Source organism: Phaenicophaeus curvirostris, chromosome 9 (assembly GCF_032191515.1).
Source record: "Phaenicophaeus curvirostris isolate KB17595 chromosome 9, BPBGC_Pcur_1.0, whole genome shotgun sequence".
In the NCBI taxonomy this organism is placed as follows: Eukaryota; Metazoa; Chordata; class Aves; order Cuculiformes; family Cuculidae; genus Phaenicophaeus; species Phaenicophaeus curvirostris.
In genome coordinates this window covers 34,438,652-34,466,622 of record NC_091400.1, presented here as the reverse complement: position 1 = coordinate 34,466,622, position 27,971 = coordinate 34,438,652, and the positions used below count along the sequence as shown (strand labels likewise).

Here is a 27,971-nt window from a genome sequence, read left to right as displayed (position 1 = left end):
TCGGGCGGCGGGGCGGGCCTTGCGGGCGGCGCCGGGGGCGGCGGCTCCGGCTGCGCTTAAAGCCCCGGCCCGGGCGGCGCCGCCGCCGCCACCATGTCGAGCCGGCTACACACGGTACGGGCAGCGCCGACCCAGCTCGAGTGCCCCCACAGCCTTCCCAGCCTCCCTCCTTCCCTCCCAACCTCGCTTCACCTCCCCATCTCCCACTCTCCATCTCTCCCTCCCTCTCTGACTCCCTCCATCTCCTCCTCTAGCTCTTCTTCCCTCCTTCATTCACTCTATCTTCCCCTCCATCTCTCCTTCCCGCCTATATTCCCTCCCTTTCTCCCTGCATCTCTTCCTCCCTCCTTTTCTCCCTCCCTCCATCTCCCCTTCCTTCTCTTCCTCCCTCCATCTCCTCCTCCCCTCCTTCTCCCCTTCCTTATCTCCCTCCCTCCCTCCATCTCCCCCTCCTTCTCTTCCTCACTCTCCATCTTCCCCTCCATCTCCCCCTCCCTCCTTTACTCCCTCCTTCCCTCCTTTACTCCCTCCTTCCCTCCTTCTCTTCCTCCTTCCCTCCTTCTCTTCCTCCTTCCCTCCTTCTCTTCCTCCTTCCCTCCTTCTCTTCCTCCTTCCCTCCTTCTCTTCCTCCTTCCCTCCTTCTCTTCCTCCTTCCCTCCTTCTCTTCCTCCTTCCCTCCCTTTCTTCCTCCTTCCCTCCTTCTCTTCCTCCTTCCCTCCTTCTCTTCCTCCTTCCCTCCTTCTCTTCCTCCTTCCCTCCTTCTCTTCCTCCTTCCCTCCTTCTCTTCCTCCTTCCCTCCTTCTCTTCCTCCTTCCCTCCTTCTCTTCCTCCTTCCCTCCTTTTCTTCCTCCTTCCCTCCTTTTCTTCCTCCTTCCCTCCTTCTCTTCCTCCTTCCCTCCTTCTCTTCCTCCTTCCCTCCTTCTCTTCCTCCTTCCCTCCTTCTCTTCCTCCTTCCCTCCTTCTCTTCCTCCTTCCCTCCTTCTCTTCCTCCTTCCCTCCTTCTCTTCCTCCTTCCCTCCTTCTCTTCCTCCTTCCCTCCTTCTCTTTCTCCTTCCCTCCTTCTCTTCCTCCTTCCCTCCTTCTCTTCCTCCTTCCCTCCTTCTCTTCCTCCTTCCCTCCTTCTCTTCCTCCTTCCCTCCTTCTCTTCCTCCTTCCCTCCTTCTCTTCCTCCTTCCCTCCTTCTCTTCCTCCTTCCCTCCTTCTCTTCCTCCTTCCCTCCTTCTCTTCCTCCTTCCCTCCTTCTCTTCCTCCTTCCCTCCTTCTCTTCCTCCTTCCCTCCTTCTCTTCCTCCTTCCCTCCTTCTCTTCCTCCTTATTTTCCTCCTTCTCTCCGTCTCTTCCTCCCTCCTCTTCCTCCCTCTCTCCATCTCCCTCTCCTTCTCTTCCTCACTCTCCATCTCCCCATTCCTCCTTTACTCCCTCCCTACCTCCACCTCTCCCTCCCTCCTCCTTCCCTCCTTCTCCCCTTCCTTCTCTTCCTCCCTCCTCTTCCTCCCTCCCTCCATCTCCCCTTCCTTCTCTTCCTCGCTCTCCATCTCCCCCTCCATCTCCCCGTTCCTCCTTTACTCCTTCCCTCCCTCCATCTCCCTCTGTCCCCTTCCCTCTCCCCCATTTCCCACAGTGTCGGGGCTCCCCGGGGTCCCCACGCGTTGGCATCACGGACAGGCTGCCCGCAAAGAGCTCAGCTCCCTTACGATCCGATATCGCAAATCGCAGCCGCTCTCCTGCTGCCCCCCTTTCCTTCTTCCCTTTGGGACGCGGGGTCTGGGTCCCTCTGGCTTCACGTGCGTTTCCCAGGTTTCAAGTCAGAACCGTAAGAAATCTTGACATGAGTCTCTCGGGCTGACTTTGCTGGTTGATTTATTTTTTCTTTCTTTTTTTTTTCTTGTCGTAAATCTTTGCGGTGGGTTTAATGCCTTTTGAACACACTAGTAGTCTGTCCAGATAGGAATGTGACCAAAACCAAGCATCACAAGGCGCGCCTGTGCGCTGAGGTGCTCTCGGAGCGGAGAAAACCTGTGGTTTAGGGATTATTTCAGGGAGGGGAGGTGTAAGATGTGAACTGTGTACAGGAGTTTTGTTTATGTGTGGCAGGAGAGAGGCGTTACTGGACTTCCAGAATAATCCCTCTCCTTTGCCTCCACCCTGGGCTTAAAAACTGACCTTTATAAGCAAGATTGCGGCTGAACTTCGAACAGCGACTGTCAAAACAGATGTTATCAGGTTGGCAGCTGTAGGTGTATTTTCAGGCTGTTTACATAGTGGGATGAGAAAAGGCATAATTTCAATGACAGCGAGAGTTTTCAGTAATTACAATGAAACAGCATTGACATCCCACTAGTGATCCTCCCGCTTTATTGCCGGGGACGTGTTGCACAGAGCGTAGATGAAGTTTTTCGTCCTGACACGGTCTCAGCCATCGCAAGTCGATGTCGAAGGCAGGGGATAAGGCATTTCACTGGGGTAGGGCTCCCTCGATCGGCACAATTATTTGCATACGCACATGGAGGATTGCATTCAGTCCCGGGGCTGTTACACGCTGTGGTTCAGAAGGGTTTAACGTTGGCAGCACCTCGGGGATTTTGCCTAATAAAGGTGTAGGCAGCAGCACGGGGTTCCTCTGCAACTAGCAGCCTGGGGGAGTTTGAACGTGGTGGTGAATTTTTCATGGCAACTTTTGTAGCTGCGGCAACCCAAACGGTTCCATTAGAAAATGAAGATGGGATGTACAGAATAATTTGCCCTTCTGAGATCTCTATTAGTACTTCTGTTTATCCTTCCGTTGCCCCTTACTTAATCCTTGTTTTTTATTTTCGCACTAACACGAGTCCTTATTACTTATAAAAATCCTTGTGACTAATAAAATCTCAGGTTTTACCACTTTTTTATAGTGTGAGTGATGTATTAATCTTTCTCCCACTGACAAAGTTTTGTGAGGCTGGATGTTTTCAGCGTTATTCACTGAGAATAAGTAAAAAATGGGGTTTGCAGGCAGTGTTGTTTAGCTGTCAGCTCCTGAAAGGTGCAGTAGTGCTAGCTGTTGCAAGATGGACTGGCTGTGTTATTTGGCTGTGCTGCTCATTTTAGAAAGCGAATATTTATAAGCCCAGGTTTTAAAACCGAAATTCAGCCTGGATGCTCTCTGGAGTGGGAAGCAAGTTTGAGGATGTTATAATTGCACACTGATTTATTGATAGAAGCTTATAGTAAGGTACAAGGAGGAAAAATTCAAGTTTTTTACTTCTGTGCACTCGCGCATAAGCAAGGCATCTTAAGTCTGCTGAAAACCCGAGACTTGGTGTGCAGGAATCTCTCTCTGGCTGGTTGGTATGGAAATGCACTCATTGTTTTTGCTCATGACATCGCAAGAGACATCAACTCCTCTATGTGCCAGGCAGCATCCTTACGTTCACAGATGTTATTGACAGAAAGCATTTATTTCTGACCAGTTTCAGGACTGATTTTTGGGGGAGAAGAACCGTCTGCAACAGTGACCTTAAAGACTTAATGTTCCTTACAGAGCTCTCTTGTGTGCCCCAATAGTGAAATCCTGCTCTTAGAAGTAAGTCCACTGTAAAGTAATTGCAGGGAGCAGCGTGGAGCTGTGGGACTGCTCTTGTTTATTGTGTGGGCTCTTGCACAGTGCGGCATTCAGGGCTTTTAGCTCCATCGAAATATCGGCTTGTTCTCCCTACACCTGCGGTGCCACTGGTATTTCCGCCCTCGTTAGCTCTCCCCGCCGAGCAGCGTGTTCGTAAGGCGCAGGAGGGTACAGATGGTGCAGTGTGCTCCGTGGAGACGGCTTGCTGGGAAGCCCGTACCCCCTGGCAGGGGTGGCCCAGCGCCAGAGCCGCTGCCTGCCTGGCTCACCCATCCCTGCGAGCGTGTGGAACTGCAGCTCAGCGCATCTCGTGAGATGGGGGTGTGCAGAGCCAGTGCTGGAGTCCTGCCCCAGCCGTGGGCCCGGGTCGTTGTGCTGCCTGCACTCAGTGAGTTTCCCTTCGGGTGTCTGCACGGATGCTTGGGGGAGAACAAAAGCCCTGTATCGAAACCGCCTCTTTCAGGGTCAGTGTTACATTTACTCATCTGTCCTGTCTTGCAACAGTGACTCCAGAAAGCTGAATGGTGTGGCACGTGGCATCCTTTACTTTTGCTGGGATGCTGTGGACCACAAAGATGTAACTTCTGATGGTTCGGTTTTGCTTGTGTAGGGCTTACGGGCAGAATTGTGAATTGCATGGTCTACTTTACAGATAAATTAACATGTAAAAGTAATTTAGAATTTTTTTTTAATTTATTTAAAGAGAAGGAAAAAAAACCACGAGATCAGATGACAACCCTCAGGAAATATGAAAAGGCTTAGCTTCTTTGCCTAAAAACTATTCTGGCATTGAGAAAACTGCAGCCCCAGGATGGAGTTCAGATGGGCTGAGTGATATCACAGGCTGTACGGCAGCGCATGTACAGCTTTATCAGTTTGATTTCATGGCAGTGTAAAATAAAAGGTTTATGGAAAAAAAGCCAAACCATGTGTTCATCTCCTCACATCCTTAGTCTCTGCTATTGTCTCGAACATAAGACCAAAACATCTGTGGCTATAAACTGGAGAGGGGCAGATTTAGACTGGACGTAAGAAGGAATTTTTTCACTATGAGGGTGATGAGTCCCTGGCCCAGGCTGCCCAGAGAAGCTGTGGCTGCCCCATCCCTGGAGGTGTCCAAAGCCAGGTTGGGTGGAGCCTTGGGCAGCCTGATCCAGTGGGAGGTGTCCCTGCCCATGGCAGGAGGTGGAACTGGTTGGTCTTTAAGGTCCCTTCCAACCCAAACTGTTCTATGATTCCATGATCTTAAGGACATTTATGTTTGAAGCAGTTCTGGGTTGCTCTCCGTGGTGAGACTTGCACAGACCACAAGCAGAGCCCTGATTTCAGGGAATTACCGTGGCTTGGTCTGGGTTGAATTACTCAAGACAGTGTTCCTAAAGTTTTATCAATTGATTTAAAAGTCTTGGATTTACAACCATGGTTTATTTTGTGAAGCATGGTACCTCTCTCATTGCACTGTTACAGGAAAAGGTGATAGTTTTCAAGTTGCTCACTGTGTGCTTAGTACGTCTCATTTTGTGTTCTATCACTTTTTTTGCTTTACATCTCTTTTCTTCAAAGGTCACAGAAACATCCACAGGTCAACTATTTCAGTATGCTGTTATTTTGATTTCTGTTGTTTCCTAGAACTCTCTCCCCTTTTCTCCCTATTTCTCTTGAAGTCCTTTACTATTAAAAACTCAGCCTTTCCGGTTTGTTGCTCCCACCTTGCTGTTCTATTCACTTCCACAGTTTTGCACGGCTGCCAGTGTGCCAGACCTGTGTTTATTAACCATAGTCTGCTCCGTAAGAGCAAATTTGGGGAATTTCAAGGAAGAAAAGCCAGAAAAAGGTGCAGTTTCCTAAATGTGAGTGCCTCTCTCTTTCCATTGTTCAGGGAGGCCGAGCCCTCTAGGGCATGGGGAACAAAATAATCAGCTTGGTGCTGTCCAGCTGCAGAAGCTGGAAGCTAAGGACCTCAGTGGACCTTTTCCAAGTGTCCTAAACCCAACCGTAACTTCTCCAGCTGTAAGCTGAAGTGCTTTGAGTCGACAGGTTGTTTCCTGTCTTGCTGCTGGACTCCTGGATAAATACAAACTCCAGCCCCGTCTTGTTTTCAGGTTGCACTGATGAAGTAAAGGACAGTTACAAATCCATGCCAAAAACCCTAACTCAGGCATAGATTTCCATCCATGCTTTCCTTAGGCAGCCCCTACAAGTGGTTTTAGGCACGACAGTGAATGATTTTGAAGACCCCATTCTACCCAGACATGTGCACTGCAGCTGCTACTCAGTCATAGGCCACTGGGATTTTGTTTTCCTGGAGAGTTTTCAAGAGCTGTGCTGGCATACTTGCATTTTTTTTGCGGGGCTGATGTTGATCCTGGAGGGTGTCTTTGAGTAGCCTCTAAAAATGAAAAGACCTCGCTTATCTACAGCCAGGTGTTTCAGATAAACTTGCAGCTGTACGCACCCACGAAAGATAAGTGGCGTGCAGGGCCCGTTTTGGTGCTCCGAACAACACACTGTGCCTTGAACTTGTACTTTGGTCACAGTGCTTGTACACTTTGGTATCTTAAAGGTCCATTAAGAGAAATGCCATGTAATTCAGGTTACTGTTTATTAATTTACTGTTGTCATGAGCAGGATGACTAATGACAATCTCTGATTTACCTCTGAATCACATCTGTAGGAAGTGAGAAATAGTTCCTTAATGGTCCTACGGCTTAATCATTTCTAAGTGGAAATGTGCTTGGAGTGTATCATTAACAAAAGGAGGGATGCAAAAAAGCCTGATCAAGGTATTTGGCGTGGATGCGCATCGTGAAATGGGACGCTGGGAGGTGAGGATTTTGCCTCTAGGGCTGGTAGCTTATTGTTAACGTTGCCTCCTGGCCCTCATAGAGCAGTCCCTTTTCATTTACTTATGGCTTGGCCTGGTTACAACTATGTGTGTGGAAAGTTTTATCTACTGAGTGGGTGCCAAAGTGTGTTGGCCTGTTTGAAAAGCAGAGCTTAAGGAAGGAGCTGGTTTGCAGAGATTTTATCTTTTTTTTTAACGTGACTTCTCTTTAGATGTAGCACTTCAGGACTTGCTGAGATGAACCTTTTGGAGCATGTTTGGAAAATGACCATTTGTACCTACATTTCCAAGACGTTCTGACCTTGAGGTCTTTGCGGCCTCGCCAGCAGAACAAAACATTTTCTTCAATATCAAACCATTTCTCAGCTTTCCATTGTGGTCAAGAAGTATGTCGGCAGGAGGTGACTTTTCAGGCCTGCCCAGCCTTTCTGATGAGAAGATCATTTGTTTGTGTTGCCAGCGGGTTTGAGAAGAGCAAAATAACCCCTCATTTTAGAGGAGGTGACTGCTGCTGCAGGAGACCGTGTTGTGCGCTTGCCTCTGCCGGGGACTCAGGGCATGGTGCTGAATGAGTCAGCTCAGCTCATGGCTGAGGCTGCATCACATCTGCCCATGTCTTTACAAAGCTGTTCGGAGACCCTGGAGATGGAGTGTTGAGCTCTTGGAGGTGCAACCTGAAGCCCAGGGGAGCTGTCCTTCGACTGTGTCGTTTTTATAGGGCGTACATATCGCGACAGGTTCATCTGCTGTTTGTGTTACTGTCTGCTGCTCTTCTGTGTCTGTAAAACTGGGGATGATGTCACCCCCAGAGAGGTACTGGGCATTCACATGAACTTTTGAGGGGCCGAGTAACAATAATCCCCAAGGAAAATGCATAACTGTCCTTCAACCAGCCTTGGGGTGGTGTGTAATGACTAAGACCCGTGCCTCCACCAGGTTTAGGGAGGAGTGAGGGAAATACTGAATAGCTGTTTGTTCAGGAAGAGTACAAGAAGAGTTTGAGAAGAGTTCTTGGTGCTGACTTAGGCGGGGGTCTTATGCACTCATGTAATTAAAAGCCTATCTTGCAGCTTGTATGGGTCAGGTAGAAGGAGCAGGAAACCATCATCCTGGTGTCTCCAAACTTGAGTCCTCAGTTTGGACTTGGGTCATGCAGCTTGTTGCATAGGTGGCACATTGAATGACGTGACTGTGAAAACAAGCCCACCTTCAGCCAACAGAAACACCGAGAGGACTGAGGAAGTACTTGAGTGACGAGAAGGTCAGTCTGGCTCTGTCTGTAGTTTCCAACAGCAGCCAGGAGTGGGATCCAGGGTAGAGTTTAGGTGGGTAGGATGCTATGGTGTGTTGTTCCAGCTTCTATTGATTTATGACTTTAGATACCAGGGGCCCTGCCTTTCTTCCTGATAGTGCTTAATGAATTTCCCTTCCATGAATTTGTCTTAATGATTTTTTCCAGCCAAGTGAACTTTTGGCCTGCCCAGCAGAATTCCCCTGTTTCACATGTCCCGCGTGGTGGTTCTGGCCAAGTTTCCCTGCTGTCCTTCCTGCTGCTTCTTTCACACTTAGCAAACCTTCAAAAATTGCTGGGATGGAGGGACATCTCCTGTCGCCTCCTGGCAACCAATGACCATTGCAAAGTCAAGTGCGTGGAGTTCAGGACGTCAGGTTCAAGGCTGCGTATGCATCTCGGATACTGAATGAAGCAGTGAGAGGCACCGTGCGGCCACGATGCTGAGTTGTCACCAGCCTGGGCTTGTGTCCAGCTGTATTCCTTCAGCAGGCTGCCACAATGTCTTGTAGAGGAGAAGTGACACAGTAGGGCTAGTTCTTTTAAGGAAATATATGTATTTTAAAATCTGATGAAGCTGCTTGATCCTCTGTAGTTGTCACTGCTTAAGAACTGCTACTGATCCTCAAAAGGTGCGTTTCCTTTCTTGAGAAGGATATGGTGGGCATGTTAAAAACGAGTATCCTACCCCCATATCATTTAGAGCTGAGATGGCCTCGGTTTAGCCTATGCTAGCTTAGAGGATGGAGGGAGTTTCTGCTTTCTTACTTAGCAGGAGATGGAGCTAGTGTCCCACCTGCCTGCTCATAGCCATGGTTAGAGGTTTCCCAAGTTTGAAAACCTATTGTAAACTGAGTTAATGGGGATCAAGAGCTGCTGAATGTGCCTCGCCGTGTTTTGTGTCACAGCTGTGCCAGTACAGCTTCTAAAGGTAAGTTAACAGTCCTGGTTTGTTGGCCTGATTTCTGGAGCTCCAGAAGAGAACGGTTTCAACGAAATGGGATATCACTTTGACACATCGGTTTCTGGAGTTTGCCAGAGGACCTTCTGGGTAAGCCAGTCCCATGTGGCATCTCTGAACAGCAGAGCTTGTGGTTTTGATTGTATCTTACAACTGAACAAAATCTATTTCAGCTGACAATCTCCTGAAACAAGTTTCTCTTTGCATGGTATTTGGTGTCCTGTCTCTCTGCCTTGCTTGTCTGAGGGGTTGGGTGCCTGCGTTGCCACAGTAAGAAAAGAGACATGTACAGTGACTTATTTAATGTAGGGAGCCACAATATAATTCCTCAATCTCATTTTCATGAAAAAAAAAATATTACATGTAAATACAATTTCTGCCTGGAATATTTTTTTTTATTTTGAAGTTAATGTGTAGTCAGACTGTATACTCTTGTCTCCGTTTCCTCTTGTTCCTGAAATCTGAGGGATTGATACTCAGTTTACCATTTCTATAACCTGATATTTTTCTCCAAAAGAATATGCAGAAGCCTGACATGGTTTCTGGGTCATTTTTCCTGGCAGGGGAGCAGTGGTGTGATGCTGTTTTGGCAACGCCAAGGCTGTCTCGCCATGTAAAGCAGCTCAGCTGGCTGTGGGGCATGGCTCTGCACACCACCAGGCGCTGGCTTTGCTGGTGGAGGTCACTGGGCTGCATCAGCTCTGTGTTTTTTAACCAGTCACCTACCTTCTGCTCATGTAGGTTAAACAAGTGTCCTTGATCACTTTCTATGGGTGTTCAATCCCCAAATTTACCTGTAGTGCAGTAAGAATGTCATTTAAGTTCCCTCCTTTGGCAAGATAACTGGTTTTTGTGTTGTCGATGGTCCTGTGGTCTTGACATGATCCAGAGCAGGCGTAACAGACCCCAGGCATCAGAGCAAAGCAGTTCTCATGCAACTTCAGACCTATTATCTCTAAAACGAGCATGAGCCAAACTGCTCAAGCAGGTCCGTTAAGGGAAGGTAATTTATCAGAACTGCTGTGAATATAAAAAGTAAGGCAACCATGGAAAGATTTCTTGTGTAAATTGTTATTTTTGTCAGCAGATGACAAGACACTTTGCCAAATATTTGTTGCCCGTGCATCCCTCCCTTGTGATTTCTGGAATGAAACTTGGAAGATTTTTTTGTAACATCTGTCCCGGCCTTGCAACTTTGTCCCAAATATGTAGGCAGGCAGGGTGAATCACTGGTTTTCTTGTGTCGAGGAAATTAGAGGGGTGACATAATCTAATTCAGAGATAAAGAAAAGCCTGATTTGAGTGCCTCCAGAGAGGCAGATTTCAACACCCAGCATGCTAGTTTGAAGTCACTTAGTCTAGAAATTGGTGTTGGATTTGAAAAGTGACTGCAACGTGAGCCTGGGTTTGCTGGATATTTTTTTTTCCTGGGTTTGTATAAAATTTGGGTTGTGGCAACCCAAAACACGCAAATTTATACCAACAGAAAAATATTTTAGCTCTGGTCAAAAATAAGGTCTTGCTAAGAGCTCAAAAATTCCTGTGGGTTAAGAAAAAAACACCGCCTTGAAAACCTCGTGTGTTAGCGATGTTTGGCATCTCCACCCGTCTGACTCCGAGCTGAAAGGCTGCTTGTTTCGGGTAACTGGGATGTCTCTGCTGGTCTCCTTAAGATCTTTTGTGTAACGTTCCTGGCAGGGGACAGAGGCTAAGGTAGCAATGTCAAGAGGAACAAGCGTCAAAGGCAGAAGGTGCCAACGAGCGAGTGAGGTTTGCTGTGGTTTATTCAGAGCACTGAATGAAGAAAGGGAGCCCAGTTCGGCATCCTGCCTGGTGCGAGGGAGCGCTGGCAACCCCAGCCCTGCAGCCTCTGCAGGGTATTTGGTGACACGTCGCAGTATTGCTCAGTCTAAAAAGAAGGCACGACGTGAGTTCTGCTCATGTATGGGTGATGAGAGAGGAGACAAGTCCTGTGTGCGGGAAGGAAGGAGGGACAAGAGTACAGGAAGGAGGAGGGTGGGCGGTACGGTACCACATCGTGTGCTTGAGGAGTCCTGCTTCCCCCCTCTGGGCCAGGCATGTGGTGGTGGAATCCTGAGAGGTAAAATGGGCAAAATTTCCAGGGTAACTCCGTCTTGGTGGGGATTTTCCCTGGGAAAGAGAGGAGCTGATTCTGAACTATTTACCACCTTAGTCCATTCAACGGATCAAACTCAGTTTTGGAAAGTCTGTAGGTTTAGAGTTACAAGAGCTAAGTAGGCACTTCAGTGACTCTGGGGTTTCTTCATTGTTCTTCAATATGATCATTGTCAAATTGTTGCGTCTACAAGCAAAACCCCCCTCTTCTCTCTCTTCCTCCTTTTCAGAATAATAGTTTTGCTTTTCTGCAGCAGGGTTTAAACCTTAGAGAAGGTTTTTTCCCTGTGTTGGTCATGGGCGCTCTATCTTCTCGATGATGTCAGCTTGTGTATTTGCAAGAGCAGCCGTGGGAATTGCCCTGGTAGAAGCAGATAATTTTTTTAAGGAAGAGTGACATAAGCTTGATTTTTAGGCATCAAATTCAACTGGTAGAACAAAAGATTTCTTTTTTTTCAGCAAGATGGCAGGATTTGGGAGGCAGTCTTAGGCAATAAGTTAAATCAGTTTCTGGAGGTTTAATCAGATGTTTGACTTCAAACTTGAAAGCTTGCTCAATCATTTCATCATTTTAAAAGCTCACTTTACTATTTGCAAATATGATCAGCTAAAAGCGTTTTGAAAGCCTCTGATTTATTTATTTGTTTTCTTCCTCCTGGAGCAATATCCAAGCTGGAGTACCCAAATAGGGCGTGTATTAAATGCTTGACTGGAAAAAAAATGAATCATATTTCAAATGATGTGAGATATCCCTATAAATAAAAATGCAGCTGAGGGAGGCCTGACCCTCACTGTTGGGTCAGGGTTTGCCCAGGGCCATGAGCACTGACAGCCACCAGTTGGATTCTAACTGTGTTTGCACAAGACTGACCCTTCTGCTAAGTGAGCTGGCTGTGTGACTAACATGCCCTTAATAGCATTGCTCTACAAGGGCATCCTTCTGCTGGCACCGTTCTTGGCCTGATCTGTGCTGTATTTTGAGGAAGGAGTCCCTCTCTGGAGTGAAATGTTGCTGCTGTGGCTCTTGGACCACTTCAGCACCCTACCCATGCCAGCTACAGCAGGCAGGGGCTTTCCTGCAGCTGTGAGGAATAAAGGGCACGATAAGGACGTTGGTTTAGACCTTATCAGCCTCCGTGATGACCAGCACCTCTTTCTAATGGCAAATCTTCCCTCCTGCGACATCGGAGTGCTCTGCCTTCTGTGGATGGCTGAACAAGGGTTGGGTTGAGGATGTTGTGTGTGCTTAAGGGATTTCTCGAATGTCCTGCTCAGCTCCCATCTCTTCTGCTTTGTTTCCCCACCCCAGTTGGCTGTGGCACATGGCACTCACCCTGGTCCCATTCATTATGCAGCTGTGGAGATGGTGGCTGAAGAAATGGGCAGATGGGGGCAGGAGGAGATGCTGGCCTTGTGTCCTAAGGACAGCCAGAGTTCATACATATGTGAACTTGGAAGATGGCAAATCATCCATGTAATTTGTTTGGACAACCCTAAATGTTTTTTGTCTAATGCATTTTCTATTAATTGTGTGGTGCTTCTGCTCCTAACACGTTAGTGATGGCTGGGAGACGTTCCTCAGATATGGTGCATTTAGCTCTGAGTTGAGAGGAGAAAATACTTGGTGGAAGAAGAGCTGAGGTTACTTTTTGAGGCACCATGAATTGAGAAGCAATAGCGCTCAGAGCAGAGGACGCTGATGGTTCCTGATTTCCAGCAGGTCTGTGCTAAGGTGGACTCTTGCCTCGGAGGTCTTATCTCTTTATTCAGGAGAAGCACTAAGGAAAAGCCTCCTGCCTCTGCCTGCAACCTCCTTTCACAAAGCAGGGAAGTGTTTTGTCCCCACCAGGGCAGTGGCTGAAAAGTCTTATTTCTTTTGGAAGCCAAGCCAGGAGACATTTAGCAGATGGTTCAGTCAAGCTTGATATTAAAGATGCTTGAGATCTTGGTGTTTCTCATTTTGTCAGCCTCATGGGAAGGTTTAGTTGGAGGGAAGGCTAAAAGCAGAGCTAGGATTTGGCTTATTTGTCCGCTGCAGCCTTGGCACAAGGTTTGGGGCCATGTCTGTTTTTTCCTCATTTCCTGGATTAGATAAGACACAGTGGGCTGAGCACTGAGATCATTTCCAAGAGAAGGAGGGAGCATGTCAGTGTCCTTCTTAACCATCTGGCTGGCAGAGGCTGCGTGGCTCTCCCTTAGAGATGTTGTTGGGTCATTTATTGCTTTGCTTAGAGCCTTGTTTGTAGCTGAATTAAAAGTTCCTCTTCCAAACCTTCCTACTTTGATCTAGACTACTACAAGAAATGCTTACCAGGAGTCCCCACGTTGCCCCCACCATGGGGCCCAACATTCAGGCATAAGTGTGTTGCGACGATTAGATTATCTCTTCTCAATGTGTTTTGTTTATGATAAAAATGTTAAAACCATGAGAATAAAATCAGTAGGACAGCCCTGCACCTGATTAAATCCTTTCCACCACTTATCTCTGCCTCCTGATGGTCTTGCAGTCTGTGTGCTGACTAGATGAAATCTCTCCAGGATTTGGTTTTGGGCCACTGATGCTTATTTTCGGTGGTGCCTTCACTCTGTTTGATGATGCTTCAGCTCTGATTTCCCAAGCCATGTCCTAGGTGGTGGTTGAGTAGGTGGGAAGTTGATGGCTCCTGCTGAACAGCCTGGTCCCGGCTAAGCAAGCTGCCAGCCCAGCTGTCCGCTGCGTGCTCCCATTTCCCTCTGCCTTTTTTTACTTTTGGCGTACCTGGTGACAAGAATTTGAGTCAGCTTGTGGCAGGCAGTTGTGCAGGGTCAGGAAGAGTTTACCGGCAGGATTATTAACATAGCAGAAAAATCAGAGGGATTTGGTACCCTTTGGAGCTCCTGGCAGGTAGGAGATATCTGACAGTGCTGCTGAATTGCAAAAATGCTTTCCCAAGCTCCAAAAGATGCTAGCATGCAAAATAAAAGCTGAGAGATGCCTACACAGTGCAGATTTGTGATGGCAGCATGTACTTTTAATATAACAATCTTGTTACATCACCCATGTAGGAATGTTTTAGTTCCCGCATCTTCTCAAGGCACAGACATTACTGTAGTTCATCTCCTGCAGGTCAAATCCAGCAGATCAACATTTTTCCAAAACAAACACGTGGCTGGGGTTCCTAGTGATGCAGAAGGCATGAAAAAGATTTGAAGTGTGCAGTTTTGTTTCTCCACTCAGAAAAGTCTGTTGTGATCTGCAAACAGATTGCAAAATACCTGTTTTATGTTGTTTGGAGTGTTACGTGTGAGGAGTGTGTAATCAGCAGGCAAGCATTAAGCTGAAGGAGGGAAGTTTCACTGCAGGGCTGAGTGGCGGCAAGCTCAGAAGGTGAGTTTGGGCACTTGTGCTTTGCTGAGGGTCCTTGGCCAGGTGACACAAAATTTCAGAGCGGCACCAGAGCTCAGCCAAGAGTAAACACAGCAGAAACGCACCCACGAGTCTTAGGAGAAGGGATTATTTTTGTCAGCTGGGTCTTCTGCACGTACTCATTTAGTCTCACTGCTGAAGCCTGGACCCCTGGAACAGCTGAAAATTGAACCACAGTGGTGCTGCCTCACCTGCACAAGCTCAGGATGTTCAAACAGATTTTTGACAATCACCTGCAAAAACCCCAAAACAGAACAAAACATGACCCCCCAAATCTTAAGCTTCTTGTCTCTTATTTTGTGAACCACCAGAGTGTGCTGAGCGCACTCACTTTTCCAGGGTCAGCTCTAGAGAGGTTTTGACTTCTTGTTTTTGTTTTGCTATGGTACCCGGGCTCTGTGTTTCAGACAGCATCTCATCCATGCCCTACACTCCACCCCCAAATCATTGGTTTTATCCGTTGAAACATCTGCAGAAGGGGGAAGCAATGGCAAGGACCCTCTCTAGTGACTGCAGCAATGAAAATGAGAAGCAAGACTCCTGGAGGGAGATGTGTCACTAGAGGTGGTTAGGATAACCCCAGCCCTGCAAACCTTCTCAGCTCAGGACTTCCACCAAATCGTACGGTGGTGGCACGGGGTGGGAATCGGTCACCTTGTGCCAGCTCTGGAGCAATTGCTTTTCCTTCCTAGAGCTTCTTCCAGTGCAACCCCACAATCACGGTGCCGACATTGAGGCTAACTGAGAGGTAGCTTTGGAGGCAAGATTTGTGCCATTATTATGATTATTTGTGTTAGAGCTATTCTTACCAGTACATTAAAACAATCTAGATTGGGGTAGCTGTTCAATGTGCCCACAAGCAATTGCAGATGGAAAAATTGTGGGCATAAAGAGGCTAATTTTGGAGCCTTCCACTAAAATCAGATTGAAAATAAACATGAAATTCTGAGTGTAGTTATAAATGGCTGTGGTGGGAGATTGGTCTCTGCTGGGATGCTGGTGTCTCTGAACGATAATAATAAAAAACACATGAGGAGAGTATTTTTTCTCTTCTGTTATGGAATAATTTTCACGCAGATTTCTGTGCAGGCAGAGCCTTCTGTTGCATACAAAATAGAAGTCTCTGATGAATGCTTATGCCTTTGCTGTACCATGTTAAAGTGTTAATGGCCCAGCAAGCAGAGGGAAAAAAACCCAGGCTATTTTGCAATGATGTTTAAAGTGGCCTTTTACTTCATCGTCTCTCCCATTCCTCTTTTTTCTTGTCAAATTTTTTTCTTGAACGAATGAAAGATGATCACCTCCCTTCTGTGACTTCAGACATCGAAATATTTATATAGCGAGATGTAAATCATGAGAAAGCCCAGACCTGCTCTTGTGCTGATGATACAAAACAGATAAACTTATGGTCGTTACAGTCGTGAAGAATTTGGCTAGGGAGAAAATATTTATATCTCTCTGCCCCTGGAGACTTTTCCTTTGGCTGCCTCAGTTAGAAACATTATTCTTGCAATTAATAAGATCTCGTAGCTATTTTGTGTGCAAAAATTCTTCGTTGAAGTTGCACTGCTGGGTCTGCAGGACACACAGGCTCTTTTAGTCTGCGTCTGAGCGGAGAGGCTGGGGCTGCTCTGCCTGCAGCTGGTCAGCATTAGGAAGCACCAAAATTCAGACCTCTGTCTCAGCACAGTGCCAGTCCCTTGCTTGCACTGGGAAGTGCACACGTACACGTTAGGTGGATTTTTATGCCTCCCATCCCATTGTCTTTTGCTGGTTGGGTCCCGTTCTTGCTCAGCTCAGCCCTGCTGTGTCACTGTTTCTTGCCCCAGCCACAATTATTATCCACCGTGTTATGTTAAACATGACAAATAAATTAGCACCTTAAGTTGCTTTTGTTTTGCAAGCATCAATTAAAATAATAGGGGAGTCTGCCTGCTTTTTAAAATGCTGAAGAGGCAGGGAGCATGCTGACTGTGCCAGCGGGGCTCTGTGCCCTCCCCTGCCCACCAGCAGCACTCCTGTGGCACAGCAAGTTGCCTTTTGCCCCTGCTGGCACGAAGGTGTTGCCGCCAGGAGGGCTCCAAGCAGAGGCAAACGCTGTCTTCAAAAATTGAATCTGTACTGAAATCAAACAGTGCAAAAGCAACCATTTTCTTTGCCATTTTTCCTTTTGCCTCAAATTGCTGAAGTTTGTTGCGATGAATCATGCGGCTGTTTAATGAATTTGTGTTTCTCTCCCTTAAAATAGTCCCAGCTGAGATATTCCTTCATGCAGAGAGCAACGAGTTAACAAAAGTGTTTTGTTTTTCTTTGTTTTCATCAGGGATCAACCAATGTGGTTTACCAAGCCCATCACGTCAGCAGGAGTAAGAGAGGACAAGTTGTTGGTACCAGGGGTGGATTTCGAGGCTGCACAGTTTGGCTAACAGGTATTTTCACCTGTGTGTGAAAGCGTGGCTTCACCTCTGAAAACCACTTGCATACAGGAGTGTGGCTTGGAGGTGGGGCTTGGGAATCACAGGAAACATCAGCATTCCTTGTGAACTGGGAATTGCAAAACATTTACACGTGGGAAGCACCAGCACATGGTGCTGGCATAATGAGATATTCTTTCTGGCAGCTGCTGCCCATAACTAATGCTTTTATGAATTTTACAGCTGTTATCAGCCCCCTTTGAACACACCAGAAGCCCTAAGGGTCAACCCTGTTGTTCTCAAATGTGTGGCTGAGGAAGCTTTGGCTTAAATCTAGCCAGTCCTTGGCACTGAAACAGTGCCTTGGCACTCAAAGATCCTGTATCTGAAAGGTTTGAGCTTCTCTGGCTCATGATTATTCTGCGAAACAGACAGTGCTCTCCTAACTTTCTTTCAATTCAATTTTAAGAGACTATATGGAAGGACACTTCATTGCACAGATTAAATGGGAGGGCATTTGAATGTCCTACATATCCAGCACAGAAGAGCTATCAGTTAGTTCTGTTGTGCTACAAAAAAAACAAAGGCACAGACAGATTCGTGTCCACCCAGACAGGTTCCCTCTCAAGGACAAACATGGGTTTGCATCAGACTAGAAGTCCACCTTCCCCGGGGTCTTGTCTCCGTAGGTGGTAAATAGTAGGTGTCAGGCAAAGGTTATAAAAACAGGTAATCTCCATAGGAAATTCTCCAAGGCTAAGTGTTTTCTGAGACAGGTGTGGTGTTTGGAGGTGTTATCTCTCCTAAGTCAAGGTCCTGTTCTGTCTCAAGGAGTTTTCCATGCATGAATCCTCACCCAGGGTAAAGGAGGAGTTTGGTGCTCCAGGTGCGTTTGCGGTTTCTGACACATCCAGTAGCGAGTGCTTTTTGTGCAAGTGAATGGAGCTCATCTGAGCAGCAGGCACCTCGCTTTGGATTGTTGTCTTTCTGGTTGGTGACTCGAGGAGACGCAGGCAGCCGAGGTTGTGCTGCTTGCCTACACAACTGTCCTGCTTCTGCAGAAGGAGGTGTCTGTGGATGTAGAGGGACAATTGCTGCTGGGGCCTGTCCCACTTCACACAGTTGCAGCAAGAACCTCTCCTTGGGTTTAGTCTAGGAGAGCAGTTGGCTGTTCATAGGAGGAACAGGAGGTGGAAGACACTGAGAGACTCACAGGCAGCAGCATCGTTTTGAGCTTTCCCTACTTGCTGGTACCTATTTGTCCCACCATGCCCCAGCAAGAGGTACTTCTGCAACGCTGCTGGGCTGAACCTCTCCAGATGCTGGGATGTGGCAGCTTTTCTCATGGCATTAATGGCACCCCTTCCATAAAAAGGATTGCCCTGGGCTCTGTGGTGACTGTGTAATAAAAGGTGAATGCAGCTTTCTTACCTCATTCCTTCCTTAAAGCAACTTCAGACAGAAGGAGTTTTTTGCCAGTGTCCCAGGAGGCATTGCATTGCACTGCCACTTTGACTCTTTTGACCTCAAACCTGAACCTCGCTGTTCTGTCTCCAACAGGCCTTTCTGGAGCTGGCAAGACAACCATTGGCTTTGCTTTGGAAGAGTACTTGGTCTCACATGGCATCCCTTGCTATTCCCTGGATGGCGATAATGTTCGACATGGCTTGAATAAGAACCTGGGTTTCTCAGCTGCGGACCGCGAGGAGAACATCCGCCGCATTGCGGAGGTGGCCAGGCTGTTTGCTGACGCAGGACTCGTCTGCATAACTAGTTTCATTTCTCCTTTCACAAAGGTAAACTCACTGCATCATGTTCTGCTCTTTTCTGGGCAGCCTTAATCTCATGATTGGACTTAGGGAAGAGAGATTTACATAGAGGAGCATATACACCATCGAACGCTCCTTTTAATTTCTTTCATGAACCACCATCAATACCCCTACATGCAGTCAGTACCAATTTCTGGAGGGCAGTTTGACGCAACCTCTTTGAATATATTCAGTGTTACAAACTGATTAACAGCTAGGAGAAGTTTAAAACCTCCCTGCAGAGCCTATTACTATTAACTCAGAAAAAAGGCATAGAAACAATAGCCTGTCATAATGCTATCACTACTGCATGTGAAGAAGTATTGATTGCATTTTAATGCTTCTGGAGAATACGAAGAACCTGCTATTATCAAGCTGAGGTAAGCAGTTCGTTTTCTTAACGCAAGGCAGATAATTATTCACACTCTAAAATTCTGCTGTCCTGTTCAATGAAGAGTTTTGACATTTCAGACGGAAAGAGCCAGAAACAGGTCGAAGTTGGAGATTTTTTATTTTTTTTAACATTATCTTTAAAGAAAAGGGAGAAGGGAAGTGAAAAACCCTTATTAGAATTAGTGTAAATTTAATAAATCTGTACCAGAGACAGGTTTACCTGTACTGAATTCCAGGGCATAGCATGTATTAGGAGGATGCTTGCAGCAGTTTGGACACGTGATTTTTTCTGTCTTTCTTCTGACAGGATCGTCAAAATGCACGGAAAATTCATGAGGCAGCTGGACTTCCTTTCTTTGAAATCTTTGTAGATGCTCCTCTAAATATTTGTGAAAGCAGAGATGTGAAGGGCCTGTACAAAAAGGCAAGAGCTGGAGAGATCAAAGGTATGGAAGAGCGAGCTCTTATTTTGCCTTTTGCTTTCTCAAGCAGTGGATAGCTTGTCATTGTGGCTCTGCATGTAGAGGTAGGTTACTAAAAGTGCTTTGTAGAGTATCAAGAGTATCTTGTTTCCCTAATTTTGCTGTCACAAGCATCACCTGTAGTACCCAGTGGGGTTGAATGCTCACTGGTTATTTGCAAGGCATTGTTTGCTCTAAAGCACCGAGTATTACATTAAATAAATTTAGTTTGGGTTTAATTGTCTGTAGGATTCACAGGAATTGACTCAGAGTATGAGAAGCCAGAATCTCCTGAACTGGTGTTGAAAACCAATGTTGCATCGGTGTCTGAGTGTATTCAGCAGGTCGTGGAGCTCCTCCAAACACAAGTAGGTCATTTTTGTGTCACCGATGCCAGCAGCTTGTAAACCTTCTTTCGGACACTGACTTTTTGGTGTGCGTTCAGCATGTTACTTACAACTGCTGTCTTGTCTCTCTCTTTCAGAACATTGTGCCCCAGGGTTCAATTAGAGATGTTCTTGAGCTGTTTGTACCTGAAAATAAACTCAGTAGTGTCCGAGCTGAAGCGGAAATGCTGCCAGCCGTAGAGATCACTAAGGTATCACCACGCATGGACGCTCTGCTGTAGTTCAGTCACTGTTCAGTTGTTCAAAGGGTAGGACTTTGACGGGACGTTGGTAGAGGGGTCTGTGTCCTTTTGTGGCTGTGGTTTATGCTGAGCTGAAGTGTGGTCCTGATCCTCAGCCGTTTTCTGCTGTGTCTTCACCTTGTGCTGTAGCCGGCTAAGGCCATCAGGCTCCATTGTTGTGTTCGTCCAGCCCCACAAGCAGCTGTGCTATGAAAGTACGAGTCTGGCTGAAACACCGACCCCCACACTGCCCCCAAACCCGCCCTGGCTTTCTTCCCCTCTCCGAATGTCCGATATTTGAAGAAAAGCAAATGAGAACACTGTTGCAGCAGAAGGGAAGGAAAAGCAACCTCTGAGCGTGACCTGGTGACAGGAGTGCCGTTTGGGTTTGTTTTGCAGCTGGATCTGCAGTGGGTGCAGGTGCTGAGCGAAGGCTGGGCCACTCCGCTGACCGGCTTCATGCGCGAGGCAGAGTACTTGCAAGTGATCCATTTTGGCACCCTGCTGAATGGTACGAATCCCCACGCTTTGCATTAACGCTGGCTGGCGAGCCGCTGCGGGATGCGATGCTTTACCCCGTGGTGTGTCGGCACGCAGCCCCGTGGAAAAGCTTAATGCTCGGCCACGTTGTCCTCCTCCTTCCCTCTCATGTGTTAAATGCGAGGGCTTTTAAGGGACCACAGGGGCAAGGAAGCCGTGCTCCAAAACACGCCAAAGGGTGTGAAAGGTGACAAAGTTGACTGTGCTGTGGCCTGGGCCTTGGCTCACGGCTTTGACTTCTCACATGGTGCCGATTCAATGTTTTGGCAGCCATTGTGTAGCTCTTTTCATGCGTGGTTATACCAGGGTAAATAAAGATGCAAACACAAAGCCAAGTAAGCAGGGAGGCTGCCAGGCTGAATTTGAGGTGGGAGGAGATTGCAGCTGTTTCTTAGAAAGAGGAGCAGGGCCTGCTCCTCCCCTGCTTCATTTTCCTTCTTAACCATTACCGAAACTTGAAGTAAATCAGACTGACCTATTCATTAGCAACATGTTAGAGGTGCTACATCCCTGAGAAACCCAAAGAGTGTTCAGGCAGTGATTATCTACAACTGAGACTGGGGCAGTAGGTATATCTGTCCAGTTTCTCAGCTGTAGATGTCATCGCAGTGACATCGCATGCACACAGGGCACTCGCTTTGGGTTTTGTATCAATCAATCTCTGGCCTCAGGGATTTGGGACCTTGGCGAGTGAGACCCTTTAAGCCTTGCACTCCTTCTAGAGGTTCACATGGTCGCGCAGGGCAATGACTTGCTGCTGTTTGTTAGGATTTGGGCATCATGCAGCAGATGCAAAGTTCGGGAGTGCTCGCTTTGGACTGGAGGAGTGTCTGTGCAGGGACTTATGCGTTCTGACATATCGTAGCCTTAAACCTCCCACCTAACGTGCAAACAGTGTTAAAAGGCACATGTCCTTGTTGTCAGATGCTGATCCGTGATCTTTGAGCTGCTGTTGTGCCTGACGAGGTCGCAGAGGTGCCCTGTGAGGACCACGTTGTTCCAGAGCTCTGCACTTTGTGCTGGAGGCTCATCTCAGGCAGCGTCTGTTTTTAGGGCACGCCCCCAAACCTGTCAGCATCACTGAGCATGGCTCCTCTGGGGTCCATGGGTGTATGGCTGGGATTTGTAGAGCTCCATGGGTCAAGGACAAAGCACAGGACACCTGCTTTTGGAGGGATATGAACTCTCCAGAGCAAGGTCTTTGCAGCAGGGGGTGTCAGCATCAATCCCAAGTCCCTCCGGTTTCCACAGCGATCTCCAAACTCAGCATCTGTGTGTCACCAGGTGACATCTGGGCAGGAAGGAGAACACCCCTGGTTTGATTGGATGAACGTTAGGAAACAGTGGAGGGTGGTGCCGAGATGGGGTGCAGCATTGCCAGAGAGAGATCCGAGGCTGGTCTTTGCGGAGTCATCGGTCTAGCCCTTTTGCCCTGGGGTGCGAGAGGTGGTTTTGGCAGCTCCACCTGTGCATGGAAGAGCTGTGATCCGTTCTTGTGGACTCATGCAAGTCAGTGCTCCTGTCGCTCAGACTTTGAGCAGTAAATCCCACGTTGGTGCTGCTGACATGTGGGGGGATGAGATGCCACGATGGCCTCCAGGGAGGAGGGTGGATCTGCAGGAGCACCGCTGTCTCCAGCGCTCTGCCCTCTGCACCACACGCCTCTGTGGGGTCTGAGCGACAGCGGGAGCGTAGGCAGCGTGCGTCACAGCCGGCCAGCGTGACCCGTGGGGAACAGGCGAGCACGCGGGAGGTTGGGGCAGCGCCGAGGAGGTCCACGGCCATGCCACCAGGTGCCTGCCTGCAGGCACGCAGTGGTTGCCGGAGGTTTCAAATGAGTGGCTTTGATTCTTCAAATGGCTGCTGTACCTGGTGCCTGTGAGTGTTAATGATCTTAATTGTGTTTGTATTCTCCCAGGAAGGAATCGCTCTGTAGCTGGTATGTATGCAACTGTTCTTAGGTTTTACGGAAATTACTTCAATTTAGATTGTCCTGCCATAAAGTAATTTTTTAAGATTTAAAAAAATTGCTAAGACTAGACACAACCACAGCCTGGTTATGATTCAGCTGATTATGAAGTGGCATGACATACTTCATGTCCTACCAACTGGTCTTCACAAAAATTCCAGTTGTGTGATTTAATAATTACCTTCTCTGGAGTGATTTTTTGTTTTCCTCAATTCTGTGTCTTGTGTTTGGAAATGGACCATGGAGATCCTCAGCTTCAGCATCATTTGTTGGTTTCATAATTCAGCTTTTGCATGCTGACGTTATTGACTGATCACGGGTTAGTGTAATTGAAACGGATGAACTTGATGTTGATTGGATCCCACGTGACTGTAGTTACAATTATTCATGAAGGTTCTCGAAGATTGCTGTGCGACAGACGAATGATACCTGGTTGTGAATGAAAAGTAAATGCAAATATTTTAATAAGCATTTAAAAAATCTACATATTCAAATCCTCAAATTAAGACTCTCAAGGGTCCACAGTGTTTTCATTCAGATCAGAACAAATTGAATCAGTGATCTGTTTGTTCTTGTTCGGGAATGGAAGCCCACGGGAGAGACCGATTCTTCTGTATTAATACCAGGATATCTAAGGAGAAATGGGTGGTTGGGGAAACTGGGAGAGTAGGGATAAAACCAACATGACTTCATGGTATTTATGGACAACACTGAAATTAGAAACTACTCGTGCAAATGTAGACTTGTTGTATAAACACAGCAAATCCAATAAAAATTGATCCTTCAGAGAGATAAAGGAGGAGGAGAAACAGTATAAGGATATCCAGAAAAGCAAACAAAGACAGCAAAGCGTGACAGTGTTTACTCGGTTGGAAGAGGCAGTTCAGGAGACGTGCAGGGTATGAGGTGCCTTGGGGAACACCAAGCGGGAGTAGTCTTAATCAAGGTGGTTCTGATGGAGGAGGTAGAGGTTATATCCAGGGTTGCATTTTCCAAGTATATTTAAATTTTTCCGAGAGACCTTACAACGAGCAAACTGGAGAAGAACCAGTCTCTGCAGGGAGATGGTGCAGAAAGTAATTAAATGCTCCAGGTGTCTTTGAGATGTCTCTGGCCCAAAGATAATGAGCTTTCACATTCTGCTACTGTTGCTGTTTATTAGTGGTGCAGAAAAAAACTGGAGCAATGAGTAAATCTACATGACTGATGGTGAATCCCCAAGTTAGTCCTGGCAAATGTGTCTCTCCAAAGGGGGGATGTGTGTCTCCAAAACCTCTGTCTGCTTGGTGCTGCCTCTGACAACCTGTGTTGGTGCCCAAGACTGAGACTGGGGGATATTAAAATCCTCCCCCTTTCTTGCCAGATGGCGTTGTCAACCTGAGCATCCCCATCGTGCTGCCGATCTCCACGGAGGACAAGAAGCGGCTGGAGGGCTGCGAGGCTCTGGCTCTCAGCTATGCAGGGCGGCGGGTGGCTGTCCTGAAGAACCCCGAGTACTTTGAGCACAGGAAGGAGGAGCGCTGCGCCCGCGTCTGGGGCACAACCTGTGCCAAGCACCCGCATGTCAAAGTAGGCTTGTCCCCTTACCGCTCTGGGAAACCCGGCCAGGGTGGGAAATGTGGGCAGGGACTGGAGAACCAGGCCCTTCAAGCGCCATGGGTGTTTTGTCTGCCCTCCATGACCAACCTTTCGCTGGGAACCATCGTGTCCCAAGCAGGCAGGACTGAATTTTTAAGACTCACATGTTAATGCTGCACTTGCAGATGCATCAGATAACGAGTGCAAGGTGAAAGGGAAAATGAGCGTGCTGCAAGGAGCTGCTCCTTTCATTCACTCATCTTCACTGGTGTGTCTACATATAAATGTTTTAGCACAACCACCACCTTAGCCCTCAGAGTTATCCTGCGCTTGAGGTGTGGTGATCTCAGTAACGCCACAGGTCACAGGCTCATGCTCCTGTTAGCTAAGTTTTACTCCTAGATTTGGCTGTTTTGTACAGGCAGCCAACAAGAGTTGTATTTTTACAGCTTATCTCCTCCCACGTGCTCTCTGGCAGCAGAAAGAACATCACTCCTTAGGAAGGGAGAGCTCCAGCTTACACTGAGTGACTCGAGCTGTCTGCTTAAAAGGCTAAAGGTGTTTTAATTCTTTTACCCTGCCTCCACAGTTGCTCACCTTGCAACAGGTTTGCTCCTCCTGCTTATTCCCAGGATGAAAGCGCAAAGAGTGAGGTGGAAGAAGGTCTTACAATTTGTAGACTCCTGGCTGCCAGAGAGGAGTGCAGCACCCCACTGGCTCTCAGTGGACGATGCCTTGCTTTACAGGGTTGCACTGCTCGTGACATTCAATTCACATGGTCCTTGTAAGAATGTTTTCTGCCTACAATGTGCAGAACAAGAAGGGACGATCACCCTACAAGCAGAGGCAAACCTAACACTTTTCAAATGAGACTGGGGAATGGAAAAGGAGGTAATTTTGCTCTCCCTTCCGTAACACACGCGTGCATAATTCACAGATGGTTATGGAGAGTGGAGACTGGCTGGTTGGTGGAGACCTCCTCGTGCTGGAGAAGATCAGATGGAATGATGGGCTTGACCAGTACCGCCTGACACCACTCGCTCTCAAGCAGAAATTCAGAGAAATGAACGCTGGTGAGTGCCCTGGGTTAGCACTGGTGACACAGCTCCCCTTGTCCTACCTGGCACGAGATGTGTGTCATCTGTGGTTATTTGCTCTCAAGCTCATAGCTTGACAGATTGTTTCTGTCCACACCCAAAATGGGACTATTTGGGTGGAGCTAGCAGTGAGACATAGGGCAGGGAACAAAAAGTGACACTGGGTCTCTTTGGTTAAGGATGCTGCTTGTGATGAGCTGCGTCCTCAATGGGTGTCTCTGAGCATGGGACTAGAGAGCATCAAGCATCCTGCTTACGCCCTCCCTGGCGAGTCCGAGCCTCTCTTTCCATACCCCAGGCATTTAAAGCCCTGCGCTGCCGTGCTTGGCCTTCACACCTCGGGGACAGGTCCGGTGTTTTCCCCCAGGCATCTATCCTGACAGGCTGGTGGGCATCAGACGCTTACCCTCACTTCAGGGAGTGAGCGTTGGCCTTCCTGAAGGCTCCATTGAGCTTGGAGAGAGGGCGGGTCACTTACTTAAGAAGTCAGGGAACTTGGTGGTGGTGTCCAGTGGCATCTAAAAGCATTGTAGGAGAGCTGATAGCACTGAAATTGGCCCCAAAGAAGGATGTGCAATGAAAAGAAACTTGACAGAGTGATGAAGAGGGCATGTGCATGTATGCAACACTCATCTAGGGTATTTAAGGCCTTGCCTGTGTGAAGGTAGGGCTCGCATCTTACAACGTATGTATCTTATGACTGTGTTCAAGTATATAATGTGTGAATGAAGCCACAGGGTCTGATGGCCAGAACAAGCCTCTGAATCTTTCCCTTTTAGATGCTGTCTTCGCATTTCAGCTGCGCAACCCCGTCCACAACGGGCACGCCCTGCTCATGCAGGACACACGGCGCCAGCTTTTGGAGAGGGGTTACAAAAACCCCGTGCTTCTCTTGCATCCCCTGGGAGGATGGACCAAAGATGATGATGTCCCACTGGATTGGCGGATGAAGCAGCATGCAGCGGTGCTGGAGGAGCAAGTCCTGGATCCCAAGTCGACCATCGTTGCAATCTTCCCCTCTCCCATGCTCTATGCCGGCCCCACGGAGGTAACGTAGCTGTTGGCTGCTCACTGCGACGAGACATGAAACCTGTCTGTGGGGATGCCTGCTGGCAGCTTCCCTGCGCAGCTCCGGAAAGCCACGGGGAAGGGAGCCGGTAGCCTTTGCCTCACTATAAGCTCCCTCCATGGTTCACATGCAGCTTGCTGTGGCAGCTGTCACCCAGCAGAGCTTGGCTCCACGAGCTCCTGTGCTTCCACGAGTTGTGTGAAGAGCTGGGGAGAAGGGAGCTCAAAACAGACTCTACCACTGTGCCCTTTTCCTCTGTTGGGCAGGGATGTTCCTTTGGTTTTGCCTGATGGCTGTTCCCTTTCTGCCTCTAAACTGTTGGGATGAAGGTGTTAGATGCTGAACCTCCCCTGAAGGAGGAAGGAGAGGGATGCCTGGGCAGCATTTGCCCAGGTGGGGCACGAGGGCTGCTGTCTTTGCCCGTTCAAAAAGCAAACCGCTATCTCCATTCCCTGCCGGATTGGAACAAGACCAGTTCCCATCCTCAGTGTTCCCCTTGAAATACGTCCTTAGGAGAACGGTGATGTTGCATTAGATCCAAGCAGTGGAAGATGAGTCTGGGCAGCCTGATCCCTATAAGAAATTGCAGCAAGGCTGCTGACACGTCTCCTTCCTTCCTTCCTTCGTTCCTGCATACGGATCGCCAGGATCTCTCTTGCAGGCCAGGGCAGGTGGCTTTGTTGCTGCTCTGCCCTCAGCCAGCGCTCCTTGTCTCTCTGCTCTGCAGGTGCAGTGGCACTGCCGAGCTCGCATGGTTGCCGGGGCCAATTTCTACATCGTGGGGCGTGACCCCGCGGGAATGCCTCACCCCGAGACGAAGAAGGACCTGTACGAGCCCACGCAGGGGGGGAAGGTCCTCAGCATGGCCCCAGGCCTGACCTCGGTGGAAATCATCCCCTTCCGGGTGGCTGCTTACAATAAAGTGAAAAGGGCCATGGATTTTTATGACCCTAAAAGGTAATGCAGGCAGCAGCATGGCTGTTCCTTCAGCCTATGCAGCGCATGCAGTTTGCGATCGCGTCCGGCTCGCCGCTTGCCAGGGGAAAAGGAAAAGCAGTTGGTGCTCTTCTTACGGAGATGAGTGGGAGAAGAACCTGTGAAAGGCACCCACTTTCGCCTCTGAGAGCTGACACTATGTCAAGGGTGGGTCACGTGAGGCTAAAGATTCACCTTTGCAGCCACCATGGAGAAGAAACACAGTTTGGGGAATAAGTGGCAGTAGAAATACAGCCTCTTGCAGCTGGAGAAGTGTGTTAGACACAGCCCCAGCTCCTCTGGAAAGAGGAACCGCATTGCTGCTGGCTGTAAGCCGGCTGTGAAGCTCCCGATGGGTGCTGACAGGTTTCTGACGGCACTTGGTGCACGGGGGGTGACGTGGGCCGGTTGTGCTGATTTCACCCCCGTCTCTGTTCTGCGCAGGCACGATGATTTTGACTTCATCTCAGGAACACGCATGAGGAAACTTGCTCGTGAAGGTGAAAACCCACCCGATGGCTTCATGGCCCCCAAAGCTTGGAAGGTCCTCACTGAGTACTACCAGTCGCTGGAAAAAAAGAATTAACACTACTTCTCCTCCCTAGAAATCCTTGTATTAAGAGTGAGCAATGATTGATTGATTCCCCGTGACACAGATCAGTTACTTGACATTTCCAGTGCTCTGACTAGGATTTTCCTACCTGGGTCAGAGTGTTTTTTACGAATCAGAAATACTTGAGCCTGGTCCTTCTCCCCTTGAAGCTGCCAGCAGTGTCCCAGCCCTGAGCGTGGCTGCAGGG

At 48.1% G+C, this 27,971-nt stretch overlaps 1 protein-coding gene across 1 annotated transcript; it reads left to right on the top strand.

Moving 5' to 3' along the window:
• The first annotated feature begins 70 nt into the window (after positions 1-70).
• On the top strand, positions 71-27,971 carry PAPSS2 (3'-phosphoadenosine 5'-phosphosulfate synthase 2). Its single transcript, XM_069863649.1, has 12 exons — positions 71-114; positions 16,563-16,668; positions 18,214-18,449; positions 19,162-19,300; positions 19,565-19,683; positions 19,800-19,913; positions 20,343-20,454; positions 23,816-24,021; positions 24,968-25,103; positions 25,907-26,175; positions 26,924-27,153; positions 27,616-27,971. The coding sequence occupies exons 1-12, from the start codon at positions 94-96 to the stop codon at positions 27,755-27,757; spliced, it is 1,830 nt and encodes a 609-aa protein (XP_069719750.1). The 5' UTR covers positions 71-93; the 3' UTR covers positions 27,758-27,971.